Here is a 21,316-nt window from a genome sequence, read left to right on the forward strand (position 1 = left end):
TTTTACCGCGTCTCTCTAGCCCTCTAGTTTTTCAGTTAGAGGTGGCTGGTAACATATGCCCCCCCCCCCTCACTATGGCGAAGTTGGCTGAGACCGCCACTGGGGCGCGGGTTCAGCGGGCTGAGACCGCCACTGGGGCGCCGGTTCAGCGGGCTGAGACCGCCACTGGGGCGCGGGTTCAGCGGGCTGAGACCGCCACTGGGGCGCGGGTTCAGCGGGCTGAGACCGCCACTGGGGTGCGGGTTCAGCGGGCTGAGACCGCCACTGGGGCGCGGGTTCAGCGGGCTGAGACCGCCACTGGGGCGCGGGTTCAGCGGGCTGAGACCGCCACTGGGGCGCGGGTTCAGCGGGCTGAGACCGCCACTGGGGCGCCGGTTCAGCGGGCTGAGACCGCCACTGGGGCGCCGGTTGAATGGGGCGACTGTTCCGTTCAGCTGGGTGCCAGCGGCCCTTCAGGGGCGCCATCGATCCTGGGGGTTCGGAATATTCTGGTTTCCGGAGGGGCGCCCTTCAAAATTGGGGGGGGGGGGGGGGCTCAGGTCCTATTTGGGGGTACCCTGGAGAACAGAACATTGGGGTGTCCAGGCACCCCCAAAGAGATACTGAGTAGTGAGTTCGATCCCTGCCAGCACATCACTTTCCAATTCATGTTCCCTCTGTAAAACGGCATCAGCCTAGTCCGCGACAATTGGGGCGCCATCTGGGCAGCTGGGCGGAAAGGAAAGACATGGCCCCTATGGCCCCCTGTGTACGCCACCGTGCCTAATCATGTGCCAATGCAGTCAATGCGTATATTATTCAAACACACGAGGTTGGAACAGTTAAGACAATAGGTTAGTTGGTTTAAAAGAGTTGCAAAAGACTATAAGGAACGACGACTTCGCAGATGTATCACAGCAATGATCATCTGTAACTTAAACGTGCGATCCCAGTAAAATGACGAACATAACTCAGGCTTACATTAGAAGACAAAGTTTTCGATACAGTCAAGGCCCCAAATGCAAGGTTGCACAGACCAGGGGCTTACGATTCTATGCTGCCACATGAGGATGGCTCAGGAGACAGATGACGTCACAGGGTGTCAAGGTTTTGTCGATTTTTAACACGCGCAGTGGAAAGGTCGCGAGAACTACGCCCAGTGAACGGGGTGGGCGAATTTCTCCCCCCCCCCCCCCCATAAGATCTCAGCTCCCACTGAAGCTAAAAAGGCGAAACTTGGAATGTAGGTGGGGGTCCTGGGTAACTCTGTTGTGTGTGGAATTCATGACCGTATGTTAGTATCTTAAGGTGAAATGAGGTCAAATGTGGTCAAATCTGCCATATGAGCGACTTTTTTGCGTTACAAGCCGATAACTTCAAAAAGTTACCGGCCGATTTTCATTTTTCCACTATATGAAAGAACATACATCGTTGAGTATGTATGCTGAATTTCTAGGTAATCCAACAATAAATATGGTAGTTAGGAACCTGCTAAGAGTAAGATATTGCCGCTTGAGGCGTTATCGGCCGGCGCGGGAAACGCGGTAATCACAATTTTGTGTTTACACGCTCATAATTCAAATGTTTACTGGTCGATGTTCGAAAATATTCGACCATAACATTGCCTGTACATATCTTAGTCTTCTCACAAAATTTGTGGCGAATCGAACTTAATCAGCGGCAGGCACGTACCCAGGATTTCGCCCAGGAGGGGGCCCTTAGGTCATTGCAGCTGAAGCTGAATGCAGAATATGACCTCATATTCTGCATCTCATTCACAGTGATCAGTTGCTGTTTGTACGGAAAACTTTGTCTTCTGCAATAAACTTGAGTTGCCTAATGCTTATTATTGTCATTTTACATCTGTTATTGATCGGTTACAAGTGATATCCTAAAACGTCTAAAATCATTCGCAAACATGCATCGCTATTTCAGTCTACAGCTGCACGGCGCTGACTGCGGTGGGCGGTGGGCCGCCGGTACTGCCGTGGATGGATCTGTCGGCGCCGACAGCTCGACCAGCCGACGGAGGGCTGATCGGCGGCGGCGGCTCAGCGCGTCCTCAGTGCTGCGAGTCGATGGCGGCAAGGTACTTTTCCTCCACCAGCTGCGGCAGCAGACAGTGCCTGCCAACCCACCAAAGGCAGCTGGGGTCAGAGCAGACCGACCGCACCACACACCGGCCGTCACTGGGGTCACTGAGGTCACCCGGGGTCACTGGCCGGCTCGGCCCGTCGTCAAATGGAATGGGGCAAAGCCAAGGTAGTGGGATCAATTTGGAGTCACATGAAGTCCGTTTGGGGTCAATGTGGGGTAGGGCGCTGAAGGGCCCGGCCATGTGGTGCCGGTAGCACCTGCCGTCCGCTCCTCTGCGCCCGGTCCGCCCATCAAAACAGCTAGTGACATCGAGCTAATGACTTTTGAGCTAATACAAAACAGCTAGTGCCTTTAAACAGCTAGTGCCAAAATTGCTAGCGGCAAAATAGCTAGTAAAGCACAAATAGCTAGTGCTTTAACCCTCGCCCGCACATGGGGGGTTGCCCCCCCAACAGGTAGTTTCCTACTCTGCACTCAACATTTTTAGAGCTAGAAGCTTGATGTTTCGTATAGCAGCTCCTCCATCCTTTCTTGACGTCTACTGCAAATTTCAAGTTTCTGTGATTTATGGTTTCGGATATATGACCTTGTTCTTCAGGTCATGTCATGACCCAAATGACAAATATCCAATATCCTGACCTGACCTGACCTGACCTTGACCCCAAAATTGACCTCAATCTTAAAATCTTAAGAGTGCTTTGGGAAGGTCTCGTAGAGACCTTTCGAACGCCGCCTCGCGGGGCTCGATGCGACCATTGGTTCTCGAGATAACAGGGGGGTCGGATCCGACCCCCCCCCCCCCAGGCTGTCGTGGGTACGGAAATAGCCCAGGCGGTGGCGGGTTAACTTGCGTTGGCTATGGGTCTTGTGAGCTTTTGACACCTTGATTTCGGCCCTTTTTGTCAGTCTTGCCTCCCACCTATCATGGAACATGTTGTCCGACGATGTACGGATGTCAAGGTCAGGATCAAGGTCAACCTAGGTCATCTAAAAATATTGCGCTTTAGGCAAGCTGAATTTACTTTTCGTGAAGTTTCTTTGACGGATATTTGATAAAAGTTTCTCATTTCATGATCTCATGTAATATGGACACATAAACAATCGGTGCACACATCAGTATACACTAGAGATGTCAATCGGATACCAACTTTTAGGTATACCGATACCAAACCGATACCAACTCGGTATTTAGTATTTCAATCCTAATGTGTTTGGTATTTTGTTGGTATCATGAACCCTCGCTAATGTTTAAGAGGCTAAGAAATCGGTAGAAGGTTGGTATTTTCCTCATGTTCTCAAGTTGGTTTGGTTTCGGTATTTCTCCACGGTTTTGGTTGGTATTTGGTTTGGTATCGGTATTCCGATTTTCCGTAATTGACATCACTAGTATACACACAGACACACACAGACATACAAACACATATCATTAACCTTGACCTAACTTGACCTGCAATGACCTCAGCAGCAAAAAAACTGGTCGGATAGTGTAACAAAGAGGCTCTAGCTGGCTGGCACCACAATTCGGCATCGTCATCGGTGTATGCTGAGCAGCGCAGTTGATAACCATCGGTGACGCAAAACAGCAACAATTTTTAGTTTGACCTGACCTGGAAGGTCAATGACTGACCTGAGAAGGTAAAACTGGGTATTATTGGATTTGTCTCTTCCCAAATAATCTTTTTGGTCTTTACCGCGAAGCTCTATCTCCAACAGGAATGAAATGGCGCGGGGGGAGTGGCAACCCCCCCATGTGCGTTCTAGGATGCGAAAATGGCATGTGCGGGCGAGGGTAAAAACAGCTGGTGATAACATCGCTAACGTCAAAATAGCTAGTGGAGCAAAATTGGTAGTGGATCATAATAAATAGGTAGTGCCTACGAAGTGCTAGCAGCTCGTGTGAATTCTTTCCCGACGAGTCCTTTGACCCTCACGGGCCCGGGGGCGTTTTTCCTCCCCCCTGACGAATATTTGCGATAGCTCCCGAACGCTTAGGGATAGGAAAGCGAAACTTTCAGTACCTTTCCTCCCATCAATTTGACACCTTCTGAAGTAAAAAATTGGGACCTAGCCCCATTGATTACGTGACAGGGTCGATGTTTCTAGACCCCTGCACGGCAAACTTCGGCCTCACAGACGCGAACTTCAAATAGCTGCTATAAATAGTTTTAGAGATAAAGACTAGTAAAACGACTTTTGAGGCGACTAACGGAGCGAACGAGAGGGTGGGCCTTGCACGTGCGAAATTGCGAGGGGGTACCTTGAACTGACTTGTGCACGGCACCCTACTAAACGGTCTCTAGCGATGTGCCAAATTTGAGCGCAATCTGCCCAGCCGTTCTCTAGATCTGGAAGCGACACCCTGCACGTGCGCACGTGCAAAATAGGTCCTGACTGACTTGCACGGCACCCTACTAACCGGTCCCTAGCTGTGTACCAAATTTGAGCGCAATCGGTCGAGCCGTTCTCGAGACCTGGAAACGACCCCTGCACGTGCGCACGTGCAGCAGCACCCCAACTCTGGCACATGAATATGTAGTGCCTAGTGGGTGCCTGCCTACATGCCAACTTTCAGCGCAATCGGCCAAGTAGTTACCGAGATATTGCAACAATTGCAAAACGGACACCTCTTCGTTTTGCACGTGGCACGTGCATAAGGGGTCACCCACATGCATCGGGAATAGTCCAATACTTGGTAGAAGGAATGAAGCTACCCCAGGGGGGCGACACGGCTATTCGCGCAATGTATTCATTTATGGGCCGCGCGGGGCCTCGCGATGACGCGGCTGGAGGCAACTGCTCAGCGCGCTAGGATATTCTGGCGGGGCCGGGCGCTGAACGGTGTGCAATGAATGGGTTATGGTCGGGCAGACAGAGATCAGGTATTGAATTTGAATTGACATAAGCAATCGGGTGGGGAAGGAGAACGTTTCTAATCGAGCTTGGGATGGGGAAAGCCGAAAATATCACGATCGGCTCATAGCTCCGACAGGGCCGGGTGCCGTACCATGTGTAGTATATTTAGGCGGGCAGACAGAGATGAGTTATTGGATTTAAATTCATCTTACCATCGGTTTCTGGTGGGGTTTGAAGACGTTTTTAGTCAAGCTCGGAGTGTGGCAACCCACTGGCGGATCCAGGGGAAGGCATTTGGGGCAAATGTCTTCCCCCACAACCAGGGCAGCGCCCGAAATCGCTTTTCGAGAATAAAAGAAAACTTAACAACTTTTCTGAGGAAATGTTGGTTAATCACATCGAAGGAATCGAAATTGGAAGCGCAAGCGCAAGGAATCGAAATCCGAGTTTTTAAATTAATTCCGATAATCCTTTTTGGGGTAAGCCCCCGCAGTGTCCAAGACCGCTTCCTGGATCCGCCAGTGAATAAGTCACGGTCGATACCGAGCTTCGGCGGGACCAGGCGCTGTATCATACGTTGTTCTTTCAATGAAGAGGTGGACAGACACCTAGCCCCACATCCTACTGCTATGCCCGTGCTTCTGTGGGTGAAGCACTAAAGCATCACGGAATCCCACAGGACCTGCGAGTCGACGAGGTGGCCGGTTTGGCCGCCGGGTACTGCAGTTCCCTGGAGTAGCCTGGGACCGATGGCAAAACAACAGCTCCGGCGGTGCCCCTATGGGCCGTAGTTAGTGAATTCCCGTAATGTAGAGATCATATCCTCAATGACCTCCATTACCATTTTGTATTCCTAAACAGTATGACAGACCAATTATGCTTGCCTACGTTCAGGCATTACCTCTGATGGTCATACGCCCAGTACAACATGTGTTGTCTGTCAAACAACAATCGACGACGGGATCCCTTCTCATCATCTCTTAAGCCATCGGTTGTCATATTCACCCACCCCGTTTCCCTAAAATTAGACGGGATCAGATTCGGCCTGGGTCCTTACGACCCCTCTAGATTCGCCAGAGACGGGATCGGGTCGCCGTTATTGCACCCGTCTCAGTGTCTTTAATGCATAGACAGCTTCGACCACGGACGTCGGACGGGGTGATCATTCCACGAATGTACGCACCATCCAGGCCTAGGATGCATCGAGGTTTCAAAGAATGCAGTCTGTAGATCAATCAACGTAACAATGGTGGTATGCAACCACATTAAAATATCTCCCCGGCTCCCGCAACGTTCCAACGCCCCTCCGTTATGCATTCGCCTTGTGTGTCCGCCGAGCCGGCTTGCCTCCAATGACGTCATCGGCCGGCCGGCGGCGTTCAAGGTCATACGGCTGGTGTCCTTACCTGGAGTTCTATAGCCTTGAGCTACCCTACAAAAATTACCGCATATAAATCGGTCAAGCGGTTGCTGAGATATGTATAAGCCTCGCAAAATCGTCCGCACGGCCGGCCGGCCGGCCGGCCGCTCATACTAAAAAATTTCCGTTAATCTAAGGGAAGACTCCGCTCGCTTCGCTCGCTCCGTAACAAATTACGAGCTCGGTTGTGTAGCGTTTGACCTAGAGAAAAAAAAAAGTTTTGGTGACCTGAGGTCAGTATTACGTGTATTACGTGTCAGTGAGTAGTACGATTTCAGGCTAGTGGACTGTATATTGTGAGATGAAGTTGCAGCGATAAAGAACTGTGTTGGCTACGATATCGTTTCTCGTTTCGAGCTTTTAGATTCAGCCCCAAATGAAACCAATGCGAATGAGCTGATCGGCCGTTTATATATGCTCAGGATTCATTTCAACATCGATTGCAAATTGCATACAATCATGAAAATAACCGCATGAGTATTACTAACTTGTTAACATATCGGCGGGATGAGGATACCTGTACAGTGTATGTACAGGTTCAGAATACCTATATTCAGGGTGCAATAAGGCAAAGGAGACAAAGGAGACCAGGAGCGAGCCCGTGCCAGATACCGACTGACTCACCGGCCGGCGAGCGACCCCGACCTCGGCTCGGCGCAGTCACGTGACAACACACGTTTCAAGTACGCGGGCGCCCGCACCGGCGGCCGCGCGGAGCGGCCTCGAACCGCGGCGCTAGTCTCGTCCAAGTACTAGTGCACACCGCTACACTGTACCGCCGCGCGACACTGCGACCATCGCACGGACAGTGGAAACCTGAAGGTAGTGTGCCACCTTCCAATGATTTCCCATTTTATTCTTCCTAGGATAAGAAGCTTCTGTTTTTACCTAATATCGCAAAAAAATCAAAAATGGGCCTAAAATAGTGCTTTTTTCGCCTAAAAGTTTATCGGTTTTTCGACATGTATAACAACTGTAGTGGGCTAACCTGCAAACAGGCGTCGGCAACAATCGCGAATGCGACGCACATGTGACAATAAACAAAGGTCAGTTGATGCTCTCACAGACCTATTTGAAAAAATATGTCAAGAACTAAGGTGCTTCATACTTCAAGGCACTTCAAAATAAAGCACCAAGTGATGGTGGCTACTTCTAAGCCACAATCTGCAGGGGCACAGCTGAGTTTTTACTATTTATGCTTGGTTTTTCCATATGGAAAAACCAAGCTTAAATAGTAAAAACTCAGCTGTGCCCCTGCAGATTGTGGCTTAGAAGTAGCCACCATCACTTGGTGCTTTATTTTGAAGTGCCTTGAAGTATGAAGCACCTTAGTTCTTGACATATTTAAACAAAGGTCATTATAGAGTTACGACGTACGGGAATGAGTTATCAGCTGTCTAATCGTAGACAACACAGTGTCGAATTTAAACTGTAAGCCTGTATTGGTATTGTTTCTTTAACCCGCGAGTTGCTGGGGGGGGGGGGGCGTTAAACGCCCCCACTTTTTTCGCCGGACCGTAGCATAAAAACGGCGCGCCGCAGTCGCGCCAAATTTTGGGTAGCTGTAGGGAATTGATTGAAGTTTATTGTGACAAAGTTTAAAAAAAATAGGTCGGAAATTTTTCGGATTGATGTGAGACTGAGCAATCCTGGTGAGGTTACTGGTAATGAAGTCATACTTTTGGTCGATACCGAGTGCATCTGCTGACTCCAAGTCCAACTCCTGGACCAGCCTGATGTACTTGTCTGGGTTTCCTTTGAAGTAGTTGGGACGAGCAGAGGGGAACTCATGTTGGTATTGTAGCATGCCAGATCGAACCGCAGGATGAAATGGTCACTCTTTCTAAGGCCTGATTCATGGTAAAGGTGCTTTACCATCCCATCTTCATTGGTGAGGATCAGGTCCAGGATGTAAGGCGTCTCACCTGAACGGAAGCGAGTGGGTCGAGTGACTTGCTGAGTGAGGAAGCAATCATTTATCACTTCCAGAAACTGTTGTGAAACATCCAGGAGAGGAGCAGGAGAGAAAACATTCTCCCAGTCAATATGGGGCATGTTGAAGTCCCCGCATATGAGAAGATGGGAACAGGCTGATGTACAGGCTGTTGTACGCAAAAGTTGAAATAGCTCAGTGGAACTCTCTTGTGTGCTCAGGGTTGGACTGCGGTATAGGCATCCAATCAGAAGCTTGTCATTTCCCATCAGAGGGAGTTGCAACCAGAGCTTCTCAATATGAGTTGTCGTGCTGCCAGATTTGGAGGATTTCCGCAAATCTGGAGTATTTTGAACTCTATTTGCGGACAAATTTCGCTTTTGGAGGATTTTTGATTCTGGAGGAAAATCTGGAGGATTTGTCGCCCGATTATTATATTCAATTTCATGGAAAAATATAACACATTCAAGACTAAAAAGGCATTTTCCTGCCCAGCGTCACCCTACCCGTTAGGATATATCACGTCCTTTATCACTGTGAGACTGCAGAATGTCTCAGTCTGTAGCTATATTTACGAGGGTACCAAACTACTGGCGGATCTAAGGGGAACATTTGGGGCAAATGCCCCCGGCCCCCATGCAGCGCCCGAAATCGACGAAAATTTTCGTTTTTTTAAGATAAAACGAAAACTCAACAACTTTTATAAGAAAAAGTATCTTTTAAACCGCACAGCAGTGCGAAAGGATTCGAAATCCGATGGGTTTTTAGAATTTGGTGAAACGTTTTTGGGGGTATAGCCCCCCGCAGCGTCCCAAGACCGCCTTTCTATATCTACCAATAGGATTTGGAAGAATCTGGAGGATTTTTGTAGCTGATATAGAGGATTACAGCCTTCCCCATCTGGCAACACTACTTGTCATGCCAAAGTTGACCACAGATGCTTTCAGATTGTCTTTGATGCAAATGCTTACTCCACGCAGCCACTTGAGCCCAGGTTGGATACAGAAGGGTCAAAATTAGTGTGCATAGGATACCCAGGGACAGCTAGCAGAGATGTATCAATGGGAACAGTTTGGACTTCCTTTTGGAATGACTTCAGTAATCATGATGATGTCTGGCTCATTCCCACCAATTCTCATGCAGAGCTCGTCTCTTTTGTTAGGAAATTGGTCAGCATTCGTGTAGAGCACTCGCAAGTTTGTCCTTTTCCTGCCCTCAGAATTCCCTGCTAGTCAAACACTACCAGAGGCTGTTCCACTGTTCCCGTTTACTGAGCCTTGGCCAGCATTGGCTGCCTGGGTAGGGTGGTCGCTGCCAGCTCCTGAGTGAGCGACAGCCATCCCTCCAGCTCCAACATCAGGTGCATTGGCCTCAGGAACAAGACAGCTGCCTCTATGACTTGCATTGTCTGGCTGGGCACTTTGAGTAGGGTGGTTCCTTGGCGTATTTACAAATTGCAACCGAGCTCCGCCGTGGGGTAAGGTGGGCAGGGGTTTTCGCACTACGGCTGCGGTTGAGCTACCGTCTGTGGTAGAAACTTCTGGATGATGGCGCGTTTCATACGAAATCTGGCGCAATGTTTATTTGCTTCTGAACTTGTATTGTTATTGCTGTGAACTCTTGAAGTGTGGGAGTGTTTCAATAACAATTTGTGGATTATTTGGGTTTCTTGATATAAAAATCGAATAATATTATGAAGCATTGTGTGGAAACTGCAAATACTGATATAATCAATAGCTTAGTTTGGGAATTGATACACATTTTGTAGAGCTTTGTCTGGCAAATGGTGTAACAAACTTCAAGCCTATTATGATCTGAAGCTGTTGTAACAAATCAAAATTGCTTTGATGTTCCATGGTACCTTGTTGGAAAGACTGGAGCATGGTTCAAGATGATGTGTAAAAATTCAAGATTTGTGCAAAAGCTTATTGACTGAAGAGCGAAAACACTTCTATATGATGGCTCAATCACAATCAAACGTGGAAATGGACGACAAAAGTAGAGTTTCAACATTCCAGCATGTGAGAATAACTTCAGAACTTCATAGTTTTTGTAACATTGCATTCTTCTTTTGTACAGTTCTAGGTTTTGTAAGGGTATTTCAATTTCAATGTGTCAGTTGAGATATTGGTGGATTGCGGATAAAATTTAGAATCATTGCATGGTAGATAGGTACTTGTTCGGAAAAAAGGTATGTGATGAATGCCATTGCCACAAGAAAGTTTTTTTATGATTAAATATATGTTCATTGTACCTACAAAAATGCAAGCTTACTAGCACCTAGTAATTGAATCAAATTGAAAGTATTTGCTATGATTGTAAATATGTACCTGCAAAGTATGTCAATAAATTTGTGTGATGTTGACCAGAGAGCTGTATCATCTGGGCATTTATGTTGCTTCTTACATCAGGTGTTAAGCATAGTAATTATGGATGAACTTTGTGCCAATATCTTCAATTCACAGTGTATGATCCTGCTATAGCTATAGGCATTTGACTCCAGCAAGACCAAGGGCATGAACTTCACAGTTGCACAACCTTTTTCATGTACCACCAGTCACTTGTTTTCCTTAAGGTGCACATGGCAGTGTACACAATAATGCGCATAGGGCCTACACAAAAACAACATGATTAGTGTGGACTATGATGCACAGCATTGTACCCTGATTATTTGAATATTCTGATCACTCAACAGTCAGGAGACCATTTTTGAATGTCACATTTATTACACTTTTTTTTGTCAAACAAGAGCATGATGACACACATTTTGACAAGCAATCATGGTAAAATTCCAATAAGTTGGACAGCTCCCTGGGCGTCATTTTCCAGGAAGGTACCTCTGCAGGTGTTGTGGTAGGTTAGGTTGAATTGGGTTAAGTTAGGTGAAGTAAGGCGGTTAGGATCAGGTCAGACCGTAAGACCTGGTCAGGTTGATTTTGGTAATAAGTTCATTTTGTTTTGTTTTTTATCTGTCTTGTTTTGTGTTTTTGTCCCTTATGTTTTGCCCCATAGGCAAGGGTGGAGCTTTTCCAGGGAAGGTGGTGCTGGTGGGGCAAAAAGCTGTCAAACCTGCAATGCTCGGTTGTTAAGTTAGATTATGTGCAACACTGAATCAATTCTTTTAATTACAGAACTAACATTTTGAATTACACAGACATTTCAAAGCTCCTCAATGCGAACAACATAGTGGTTTGCTAAGCAACGAAGCTCTACAAATAAGCAAAAGTTGGAGGGGCAGAACGCTATTTTTTCTCTGACAGCTTCGTAACATGTCACGAAGGCACTAAAACTACTTCAGTACAGGGTGTAACGATTCCGGACATCTATTTTTTCGCCATATCTGTTTGCACAGTTTTCTAATCCTTTCTGATGTTAGAAGTGGGAATATTGGATGAATACGTGCCTCTTCTATCGGTTGGTCGCGACCACAAAAGCCGCCCTTTGTCAAGTGGTGAGGAGAGTCATCAAGATAGCGGCAAGGAAACGGCACCAACCAATCCGCAAATTGACTCGAATTCTTACCAAGTCAGATAATAAGAGATCCCATATCATGGTTTACCGCTACCCGCCCTTTAACTTGGTTCTAGTGCCCTTCAAACTGAAAAAGACAACGAAACTGACGGGAAAACAACCAGTTCACCACCTTTCGCCTCACGCCAGATCGCGTCCACTGGTTGAAGAATGATAAGGGTGAGGTGGTCTGGTTGGATGGGTAGCCGTTCGAGCTGTATTTTCCTTTGAACCGTCAAATCGGCCATGTATGGGCGGCCAGCCGCTCGAACTTGCTGGCCTTCGCCGCCGTCAAACATCCGGACAATATCCAGAACTGGAGCATGTTCAGCTGCTTAGCGATCCTCCAATAGGACATAGTGTCACATAATACCACCATCAACGTAAGTATTACCGGAGAAACATACTGGCCAATGAATAGTCGGAGGCGCTCAACCAGACGGTATAGGAGGGCTCGGTTTCTGAACGCGCACTGATGCCTGATTCAAGCCACGCTGTCTTCATGCGGGGCGGTGCGCTACTTAAAAGTCCCTAAAAGAACGGGAAGTGATGCCGATAGAACCTTCAATCATTCTGGGCTAACGCTTATGACTTGGAAAAAGTCGCGATCCCAATTCAATCGAAAACCTGTGGGCTCTTGTTCAGCAGGTGACTGAAGAGACGCCCGCCACAAGCACCACCCAACCGCAGGCACAGGTTTAGACGGCGTTGGTCCGCATCAAAGCCAGTGTGCTGGAGAATCCATTGGCTGAAATGCTCCAAAACATTCGCCACTGTGTGTTTATGAAAGGTGGCTACATGCTCAGTCAAAATAAAAAGTACCACAATGTTTTGCTTTTTAATTACAGCGGGAAGAAAGATGTCCGGATAATTTCGTTACACCCCCTGTAATGTTCAAATGGTTGCTAAATTCGAAATCAGCTCCAAAAACTAGCCTAGAAACATGCTAAACTCGAAAAAGTGAGCCGAGGTCATTAAAGGTCATTGAGCTGACCTGACCTTCATGTGACACCCATCCTAATGCATGGGACCAGCATCATATAACATGTTTCAACGCTTGAAACCACGTAAAGACTGCAAACGCGCGGCTAATGCGAGCCGACATACGCCGAATCGCGATTCGGGCCAAACATGGTCTCGAGAAATAGGTCACAGGTCAAAGGTCATTTGGGTCAGGGTCATGAAATTTTCAGGGTAGGAGTAAAATTGATAAAATCAGGGGTATTGAAAGTTTCGTCGCGATCGGACGGTTTTTACGCGAGTTACTCACGAAAAACCGATGGGGTCCGCTCAACGCCTACCCCTATACGGGCAAGGGAAAAGCGCAACCAAAAAGGCTAAAATATGCACATGCGATAACCTATACTGCGAAAAAAGGTGCATCATTTTTAACGTCGCCGACAAATTGTAATTACCTCAAGCTCAGGCAGATGTATGGTAGAAAATACCCCAACTGAAATATACTACGGCGGAAATAAAATACCCTACGGCGGAGCTCGGTTGCAGTTTGTAAATACGCGGTTCCTTGCGGCTTTGGGAGTGTCAGCCAGCCCTGCAACCACAGTTGTCTCGGCATGTTGGTTGTTGTTCCGGTTACCTTCAGTCTGTTGGGGAGGCTGTGGTTGAGTAGGGTGGTCACTGCCAGCTCTGGGAGCGACAGCCAGCCCAAGGCCGTATAAGACAGGGTATATTGAGTGAAGGGTAGGACGAACTTTGGTAGGAATTTCTAGTATAACTACTAGAAAACCTACTATATGTGGTCGGGACTAGCAAAAAGTTAGTTCAATCTAGAATATGGTAGCGCTTATGGTTGGCAGTCGTGACGCGCACGTGACAATCATTTCTTAAATTTCTTAAATAACAGGTTTTAAGGGCCGATTAGTGGGCCGATACATTCAATTAGCTATTAATAATTGATTATGCAAACATTCAAGAATCTACATCATTCAATTCTAGCCAAAATCACGCGGCGCTCCCAGGATTCGAACTCACGACCCTCGCATCTGTAGCCCGATACGCTACCGACTGCGCTACCGAGGACCGCGAACCGACGCTCGGAGAGGCGGATCGCAGGTGCTGGCGTGCAGAGAAATCTTTACCCTGTACGCCGTAGAAGATCGGCTGGGTTTCGTGAAAAATGATAGAGGAATTGTCGAAAGAAAATTCATCGATCTATCATTTGAGACTAAGAACTATTGATTCCTTCAAAGGTTGACCGAGATATCGCTCGCCGAAAACAGGCCATTTAACATGTAAACCCTATGGGCTGGTAGGAAATGTACGCCGTGGAGCAGCAGTGCTACCAACTAACTTCGGCGGGGGCCGGTATAAGAGAGGTAGAATCATCCCGCAATTTCCAATGGACCGGTCGCTAAACATTAGCGTGACGTCACTGGTGGAGACCGCGCGGCGCCTGGCTCCAAGCCGTATGTCGGGTACATTTGGCACTTTATCGTTGTTATTATTGAACGTAACGACAACTAATGACTCTTAATAACTTTTTTACCCACCTAAAGCTGATTTCCTTGCCGATACATTGCCGACCCGAGCCCCAGGGTTGACAATCTTGGGATATGGGTCGGATGGGCGACCTCGCGACGGGAGAAGGAACGATTGCAATTGTTGTGTCCCGCACTAGAGGTCTGCACCGGCCGGCTGCAGCCGCGGCTGGCTGCAGCCCCACGGCTATGGGTCGGGGCGGCTGCAAATATCTCCAAGAACACGGCTACGGCTGTGGCCACGGCTGTGAGATTTCAAGCTCAATCTTAAGTACTCAAATATAAAATTTTAAATCCTTAATCTTACATTCTGATAAGCAGTCTAGCCTGTAAAAATCATGCAAAGGATGCCCAGCAACATTGAAAGTGGTGAAGCCTTTGAAAACCTGTAATGGTTTTACCATTTGCTGTAAGGGATTTTGCACTCTGGTACAGAATACTAATTATAGGTACCAATTGTTCCTTCATCATCAAGAGCTTGACAGTTTCAGAAAATGAAACATGTTGCATTGTCACATCCTGATCCCTCTCAAATCAATCTCACCTGATCACCTGGTCATTAGGAGAGCACCTTACAGCTATTGAAGACGAGCGTCCAATAATTCTTTCGGGTAATAGAAAAAGAAATCACGCCTAGGTAAAGGCAGGTAAAGGCTTCATAAAATATTATCTAAAATAACTTAGATGTATTTCTGGATTTTCGGCAAGTCCAATTACATGCCAATTAATGCCTTTTAATATAAAACTGGCGCTTTAATGTTCTAGCTCAGTGGTCGGCAGGTCCTCCGGGGTCGTGCCCCCTTTTTTGGCGCCAGGCAGCGCCATTACCCCCACCTGCCAGACCCCATTGGTGATATAACCATGGTTACTAAAATTCCATACTTCTCCGCGACTCTTTGGGTACCATATCTGCGAGAAACCACAGGCCCCCCCCCCCTGCGGTTTCTCGCAAATATCTCAAAAAAGTTGAGCGCCACCATTTTGTCACATTTTGTCATGCATTTTGTCTGCACATGTTGTGAAAATTTCAGACCAAAGTCGCTCAAAGTCAGGTCACCAGATCACGTCAAGTGACCTCACCTCAGTAAAGACTGTAACGCCTGTTGTAGCTACACAGAGTAACAGATCTCTTTCAAACTTTCAGGAATTGACAAAGGCAGCAAAACACGTACAAAATTTGTATCTCGGATATTTGATGTAGGTGACCAAAGGTCAGCTCACTTTCACGCCCTCTCTCGTTATCAATGGGAGAGGTTAAGTCAATGGTAGAAATTGAAAGACTCCTCTTTTGGATGAGTGTCATTCCTAGCACTGTGAAGCACTGAATCACAAGTAAACATGACCACTGAGCCGGAAAACTGCACCCGTAACCCCGCTGTATGTCCCTGAGGTCATTTCAGGTCGTGAACGGTATCTAATAGTTTTTCACTAATAACTTTTGATAAAGGCATGCCAGAGCGATGAAAATAACTTAGATGCGTTTAGCTCGACGACACGGATCACCTGATGTGCAACAAGACCTTCGATACTTCTCGACGGGGGGAGCACGATACTGATAAAAGTGAGCTCTTGCAAGTTCTGAGTGAAACGCTACTGAAGAAAAACTATCAGCAAACGACGTACATTTTATCAGCAAACAACGTACACGTTTAGGCAAGCTTCGGCCTAAAGCCAGATACACAACCACTTAACCCGCGCCCGGCTGGGGGTCCTGGATTTCCACGCCCTGCTGGGGGGGGGGGTGTTTGAACACCCCCCCCCTTGTAACTCGGCTCCTGGGCCACGTAGCGATACGCGGAAGGCGGCGTTCGAAAGAGCGTCAAAAATAATGACGAAATCACTTCGGTCAATTTTTTGGTCAGGTCAAAGGTCAGGTCACCAGAGGTCATTGAAGGCAAAATTTCGCTGATTTCCAGGTCGAATGTCGAAAATTTCCAAGAAGCCAACGCATAACTCGGGAACCAATAGAGCTACAGCGCCGCAGAAAAGCGCATTCGATAGCCCTATTAACGCCCTTTCTGAGTAATTCTCTCAGATTTGACCTAACTTCAACGGTTTTGCCTGCAGGGGGCAAAAACTGCAAAAATAGCCGATTTTTTCGGAAACAGTTTTTCTGCAATAACTTTTGACCCAAACCTTGTACGAGCTTACTTTTACCGGCATCGTGTTCCTCTCGTCAAGACGCATCGAATGAACTATAACTTGACCTTGAAAGGTCAACTTCAAAATTTGACCTCAGGTCAAGGTCATGACCTGACCGGAAAGGGTCATGTTGCATATCAGTCGATCCGTATCGTCGAGCTGAACACATCTATGGCGTTTTCATCGCTCTAGCATGCCTCTACCAAAAGTTATTTGCGAAAAAACTGTTAGATACCATTCGTGACCTAAGATGACCTCAGGGCATAAACAAGGGTCACGGACACCATTTCATGTTCAGTGTGTCTAAACCACTTGTAATTCGGTGTTTGGGAGTGTTTATAATGCCTTTCGTCCAAAAGAGGCGCATTTCAATTTTCTCCCATTGACTTATAATGGGGAGGTCGCAAAATTGACCTGACCTTAGGTCATCGATATCAAAATTCTGAGATATACATTTTGTACATACTACTGCTCTTAGCAATCGCTTAAAGTTTCAAAGCGATCGGTCACTCGGTGTAGCTATGACAGACATTGAAACTTTTTATGAGGTGAGGTCACTTCAAGTGACCTGGTGACCTGACCTTGAATGACCTTGGTCTGAATATTTCACAACATGTGTAGAATTGATGTATGATAAGGTGTACCAAAAACGGCGGCCGTTTGAGATATTTGCAAAAAAACCACAAGGGGGGTGTTCAAACACCCCCCCCCCCCCCCCAGCAGGGCGCGGGTTAACCTATGATGCTTCATGAGCTTGAGAATCTATAGCCCATTGCAATGTGCTTTTGGCTATATATTTCAACTAAAAACAACTTATTATATACTATTTGGTTGCATTTCCTTGAAAGTATCCACGGCCGGCTGACGGCTGGCTGCCCAGTTTGCCACGGCTGTGGGCGGCTGTGGCTGTGGAGCCACGGCTGCGGGGCGGCTAGGCTGTGGAAAATTGCAGCCGTGCAGAACTCTATCCCGCACCGCCGGTTGCATTCTCTATCTGCACCCGGAGGGGGAGGCAGGGGGCACGTGCCCCCATCGGATCAGGGGGCCTCTCGGGCCCGAGGGGCCCTGCGACGCCAATTGGCGGCTGAGGGTCCACGCTGGCATTTTCGATCCGCGGAGGATAGTGTTCGTGAGAATCGTTCAGTTCACCCGTTCGATACGGAAATGTTCGTGCGTGCTCGTGATCGTTCACTCGTTCTCGTACTCGTTCTCTTTCGTCACCCGGAGGACCATAAAGTTATTGTTCATATATGTAAAAGTCTATTTTCGATTACTTAGCAAGCGGTTAAAAAAGGGTGAAATACGGCGGTCACAGGTGCAGCGCAATCCGTCGTTCTCGGCACGTCGTTCACGTAAGGCCGCGTCGGCCACGTTGTAACACCGGGCCGTGTCGCGCCGGCGGAGTCGCGTTCGAGACTGTCGGGCCCCCGTCCCGTCTCAGCCCTCGTGGTACGCACAACACGTGGGCATGAGAACCAGGACAGGGGCCAGATGACACGATTTACACATGTGCGCGCGGCGCGGCGCGGCGGGCCGACCGCCGCGCTCCGAGCGCCGGCCTTCTTCGTCAAGATACATACAGAAACGTATTTGCTAACATAGCCGGCCCGGTTTTTCGCGATCATCCGCGGAAAATCCAACAACTAGCGAGCAATCGTTCAAGCGTCCCGTACGCACGCACACACTCGTAACGATCCGTTCAACATGCGCAATATACATACACTCACATACGATGCACATTACGCACTACACAATGTCTGACTGAGGCAGGCATTAACTCCGCCAACAATCATCCAGTCGTAAAACTGGTGATGGCGCGGTCTCGGCAGCCGGGTGCCATCTCACACTGACGCATGTCGTAAACCACACACGCTCGGTCGAGAGGCATTGGCGGCAGTGACATTGCCGTCACATGGCCGACACACAAACGCACAGCACACAACATACAACACACGTCACACAACGCATGAACTGAGCGGACGCGAACAGAAACTAGCGCTAACATGGGCGTGATGCCATAAACTATTCTAACACAGCACACTCTAAAGTCGTAAACTACTAGCGCGTCCAAGAACTGTCACACGGCTCACAGCTGATAGCCAATGGCTGAACACTCAACACTAATGACCATTCGCAGCGGACAGAATGAGCGGCTCACTCTCTCACGCACACACACACGTTAGCACCGCGAATGATGGGCGCAGGGAACACTAATAAACGCTCCGATCTCCACACTGCTCGCCGGCGGCACAGTGCGGTCGTAGACGGCTCACTTTAGCCGTCCCACGTGCGCGTGCATTATCTCTCCGAGTCCATTTACTGTCCGTCGCCGTCGCACTCAAGACGGCAGAGAGAGAGAGACAGGCCGCCTGTATTGGCCGGTATCAGTCGTCACGTCAACGGCGGGAATAAGACCGCCCACACCAGGGTCACACTCCGCTCATCTCACCGACCAATGTCCACGTGGTACGTTTACGTCGGTCAGTCGCACTAGTTCGCCAACCCTGACCTCGGTCGTGTCCATGATCGACATGCAGCGTGCGGTCGGCGTGCGCGGGGAGACACTCTCGCCGCCGGCGTCGCCAGGAGCGATCCTGCGGCTGCGTATTCTTCCGCTTCCAGCGACGGCCACCGACTCTGAGCAGGCCGCCGGAGTCCATGAGGCAGGACGAGAAGTCACTGCCGTTTATGACCGGCTCCGCTCGCTCGGTGACGCACGCTGTCACCCTCGTCTCGTCGTCGGAGAGGGCGGCCGGGCCGGACCGCGCAGCTGGACCTCGTATCCACGGTCCGCCGGGGGCGAGGTCCGTCCCCGGGCCGTCTCTGCTGAAGATGTCGGCCGGGCCCGGCGGCTCGGCTGCGTGACACCACTGGGTCGTCTCTGATGATTCCTGGGTGTGAAGGTCAGCGACTGCACTCGTTTTATCACTGACACGAACGTGATTGACAACGTGTTCACCATCGAGCACTGAGCGTTCCGACGCCCGCCCGGTCACCGTCCATCCCAACAGCGTCCTTACGGCGCACGGCGTTCCCGTCGATCCCTCGATCACTTCCCGCGGCACAATAAGTTCGATGACGTCGGTTCCCAGGAGCACCTCCACTGGGCCGTGGGTGGCGCTGGGGAGATCCAGGTCGGCCAGGTGCGGCCATTTCTCCTTTGCCACTGGGCAGTCCATGGCCTTGGCTGACTAGTTTAACGTCGGCGTCGTTTGGGCGTTTCGTATACGGTGTGCCCTGCCGTCGCCGCCCACAGCCTCAACGGCGAAGGATACGCGTCGTGACGTCGTCGTTTGGGTCCCACTCAGCGTACTCAGCACCAATTTGTCGGTGGGCCCCGAGATGCCGAGTCGGTAACACAGGTCGTCGGTGATCAGTGTGACCTGACTCCCCAGGTCGAAGAGTGCGTTCGTGGTGCGGCTACCTGCCGGCCCATTTACGGTGATGGGCACCACCTGCAGGAGAATATCATTGCGAGGCTCGGCCGATGCGGTGCCGACATGTTTGGCAGATGACGGCGTACCATCATCGGAATCGCGCAGCGGAAACACTCGTCCTCCGTTGTGTAACAGCGTGTGATGACGCCTGCCGCAGTGCTCCGCGTCACATCGTGCATCACTGGGACACGTGGCGCTGATGTGATCGCGACCCAGGCAGTTAAAGCACAGTCCGTTTCTGCCGACGAACTCTGCCTTCTCACTCACAGTCAGCGCGAGAAATTCGTCACAGTGCTGGAGCTCGTGTGTTTGCTGACACATGGCACACCAGTCGCTGTTCCCGTCCGCTGATGACTTTATGGCAGCTGTCCTCTCCCGCTTTACAGCCGCCGGCGTGGGCCGCGCCGACGTGGTGGTAAACACGCGTCTCGGGCGGCACTCAGCGTCATTAGCCTCGACCTTCGGCAGCTGCTTGGTGGTCACGTTCAAGGCCAACCGACCAGCTGACACATGACGGCGAAGCCATTCGTCGAGATCGACGAGCGTCGGACGAGTGATGCCGTTTTCCACCATGTGCTCGCCCCACCTCCAGGCCAGGGGGATGTCGTCCCGGTTCTGCCCATGTATTATTCGCCAATCAGCTTAACACTACCGGTGACGTCACTGGAGGACCGCCAATCGGGGCCGGCCGGCCGGCCGGCCGGGCCCGTAGAAGGCCAAACGCAGACATTTTCAGAAAAGCGTAAGCCGTATAGCAGAGGTGGAGATCTTGGGTGGGGGGGGGGGGGTGGGGGTGGGGGGGGGGGGTCAGGATTCCCCTGAAAACGAATTACTGCTATGTAAGTTAATGGTACTGCATCCAGTCCGCCTCAATCTGCCCGGCCTGGACCCCCCTGGCCCCTGACATTTTGACAGATCTCCACCCCTGCCGTATAGATACAGTCGTGGATGGAGTTTTGCTGTGATTCGGCTCTCCAAGAGTGCGTCAGGATACCAGGACCCGGACAAAGGTCATAGTGAACCGGCATCTGATAAAATCCGCTCACCACTTATCAGCCGACTTCGACCCTTCACCCTCGTAAAACACAAAAGCTTGCCGGTCATCAATCCACCTGCATCTCTGCATCTACTTACTACCTATATCGACCAGTTACTGCAGCCGTTTTGGAGCGGCTCACCGCCGATAACACACCGGGCGTGTGCTAGCCGCCAATGCTAAGCGCTAACCATTGAGTGCGCGTGGCCGACTGCCGCCCCGATGGCGCTGGCCCCCGGCACCGGCGCGGCGCTGCTGACCCATGGAGGGGGGGGGGAGCTGGGCTGCTAATTAGTTGAGACGGAATTGGGATAGAAGCCGGTATGGGATTGGGATAGAAGATCAGCGAGACTAAGGGATTGTGTGGTGCCTTCGGTAGGCCCCTCAAAATCACCCGTGTAGGGCCCTCAG

At 49.6% G+C, this 21,316-nt stretch overlaps 1 protein-coding gene across 1 annotated transcript in view; it reads right to left on the reverse strand.

Moving 5' to 3' along the window:
• Positions 1-777: 777 nt before the first annotated feature.
• LOC122380001 (sodium bicarbonate transporter-like protein 11) overlaps positions 778-21,316 on the reverse strand; it is a 263,700-nt gene continuing 243,161 nt past the window's right edge. The window contains exon 9 of the mRNA XM_043362735.1: positions 778-2,105. Coding sequence (XP_043218670.1) covers positions 2,042-2,105 — 64 coding nt within the window. The 3' untranslated portion in view covers positions 778-2,041. The remainder of the gene's footprint in view (positions 2,106-21,316) is intronic.

Source organism: Amphibalanus amphitrite, unplaced genomic scaffold (assembly GCF_019059575.1).
Source record: "Amphibalanus amphitrite isolate SeventyFive unplaced genomic scaffold, NRLGWU_Aamphi_draft 000089F_arrow, whole genome shotgun sequence".
Lineage (NCBI taxonomy): Eukaryota > Metazoa > Arthropoda > Thecostraca > Balanomorpha > Balanidae > Amphibalanus > Amphibalanus amphitrite.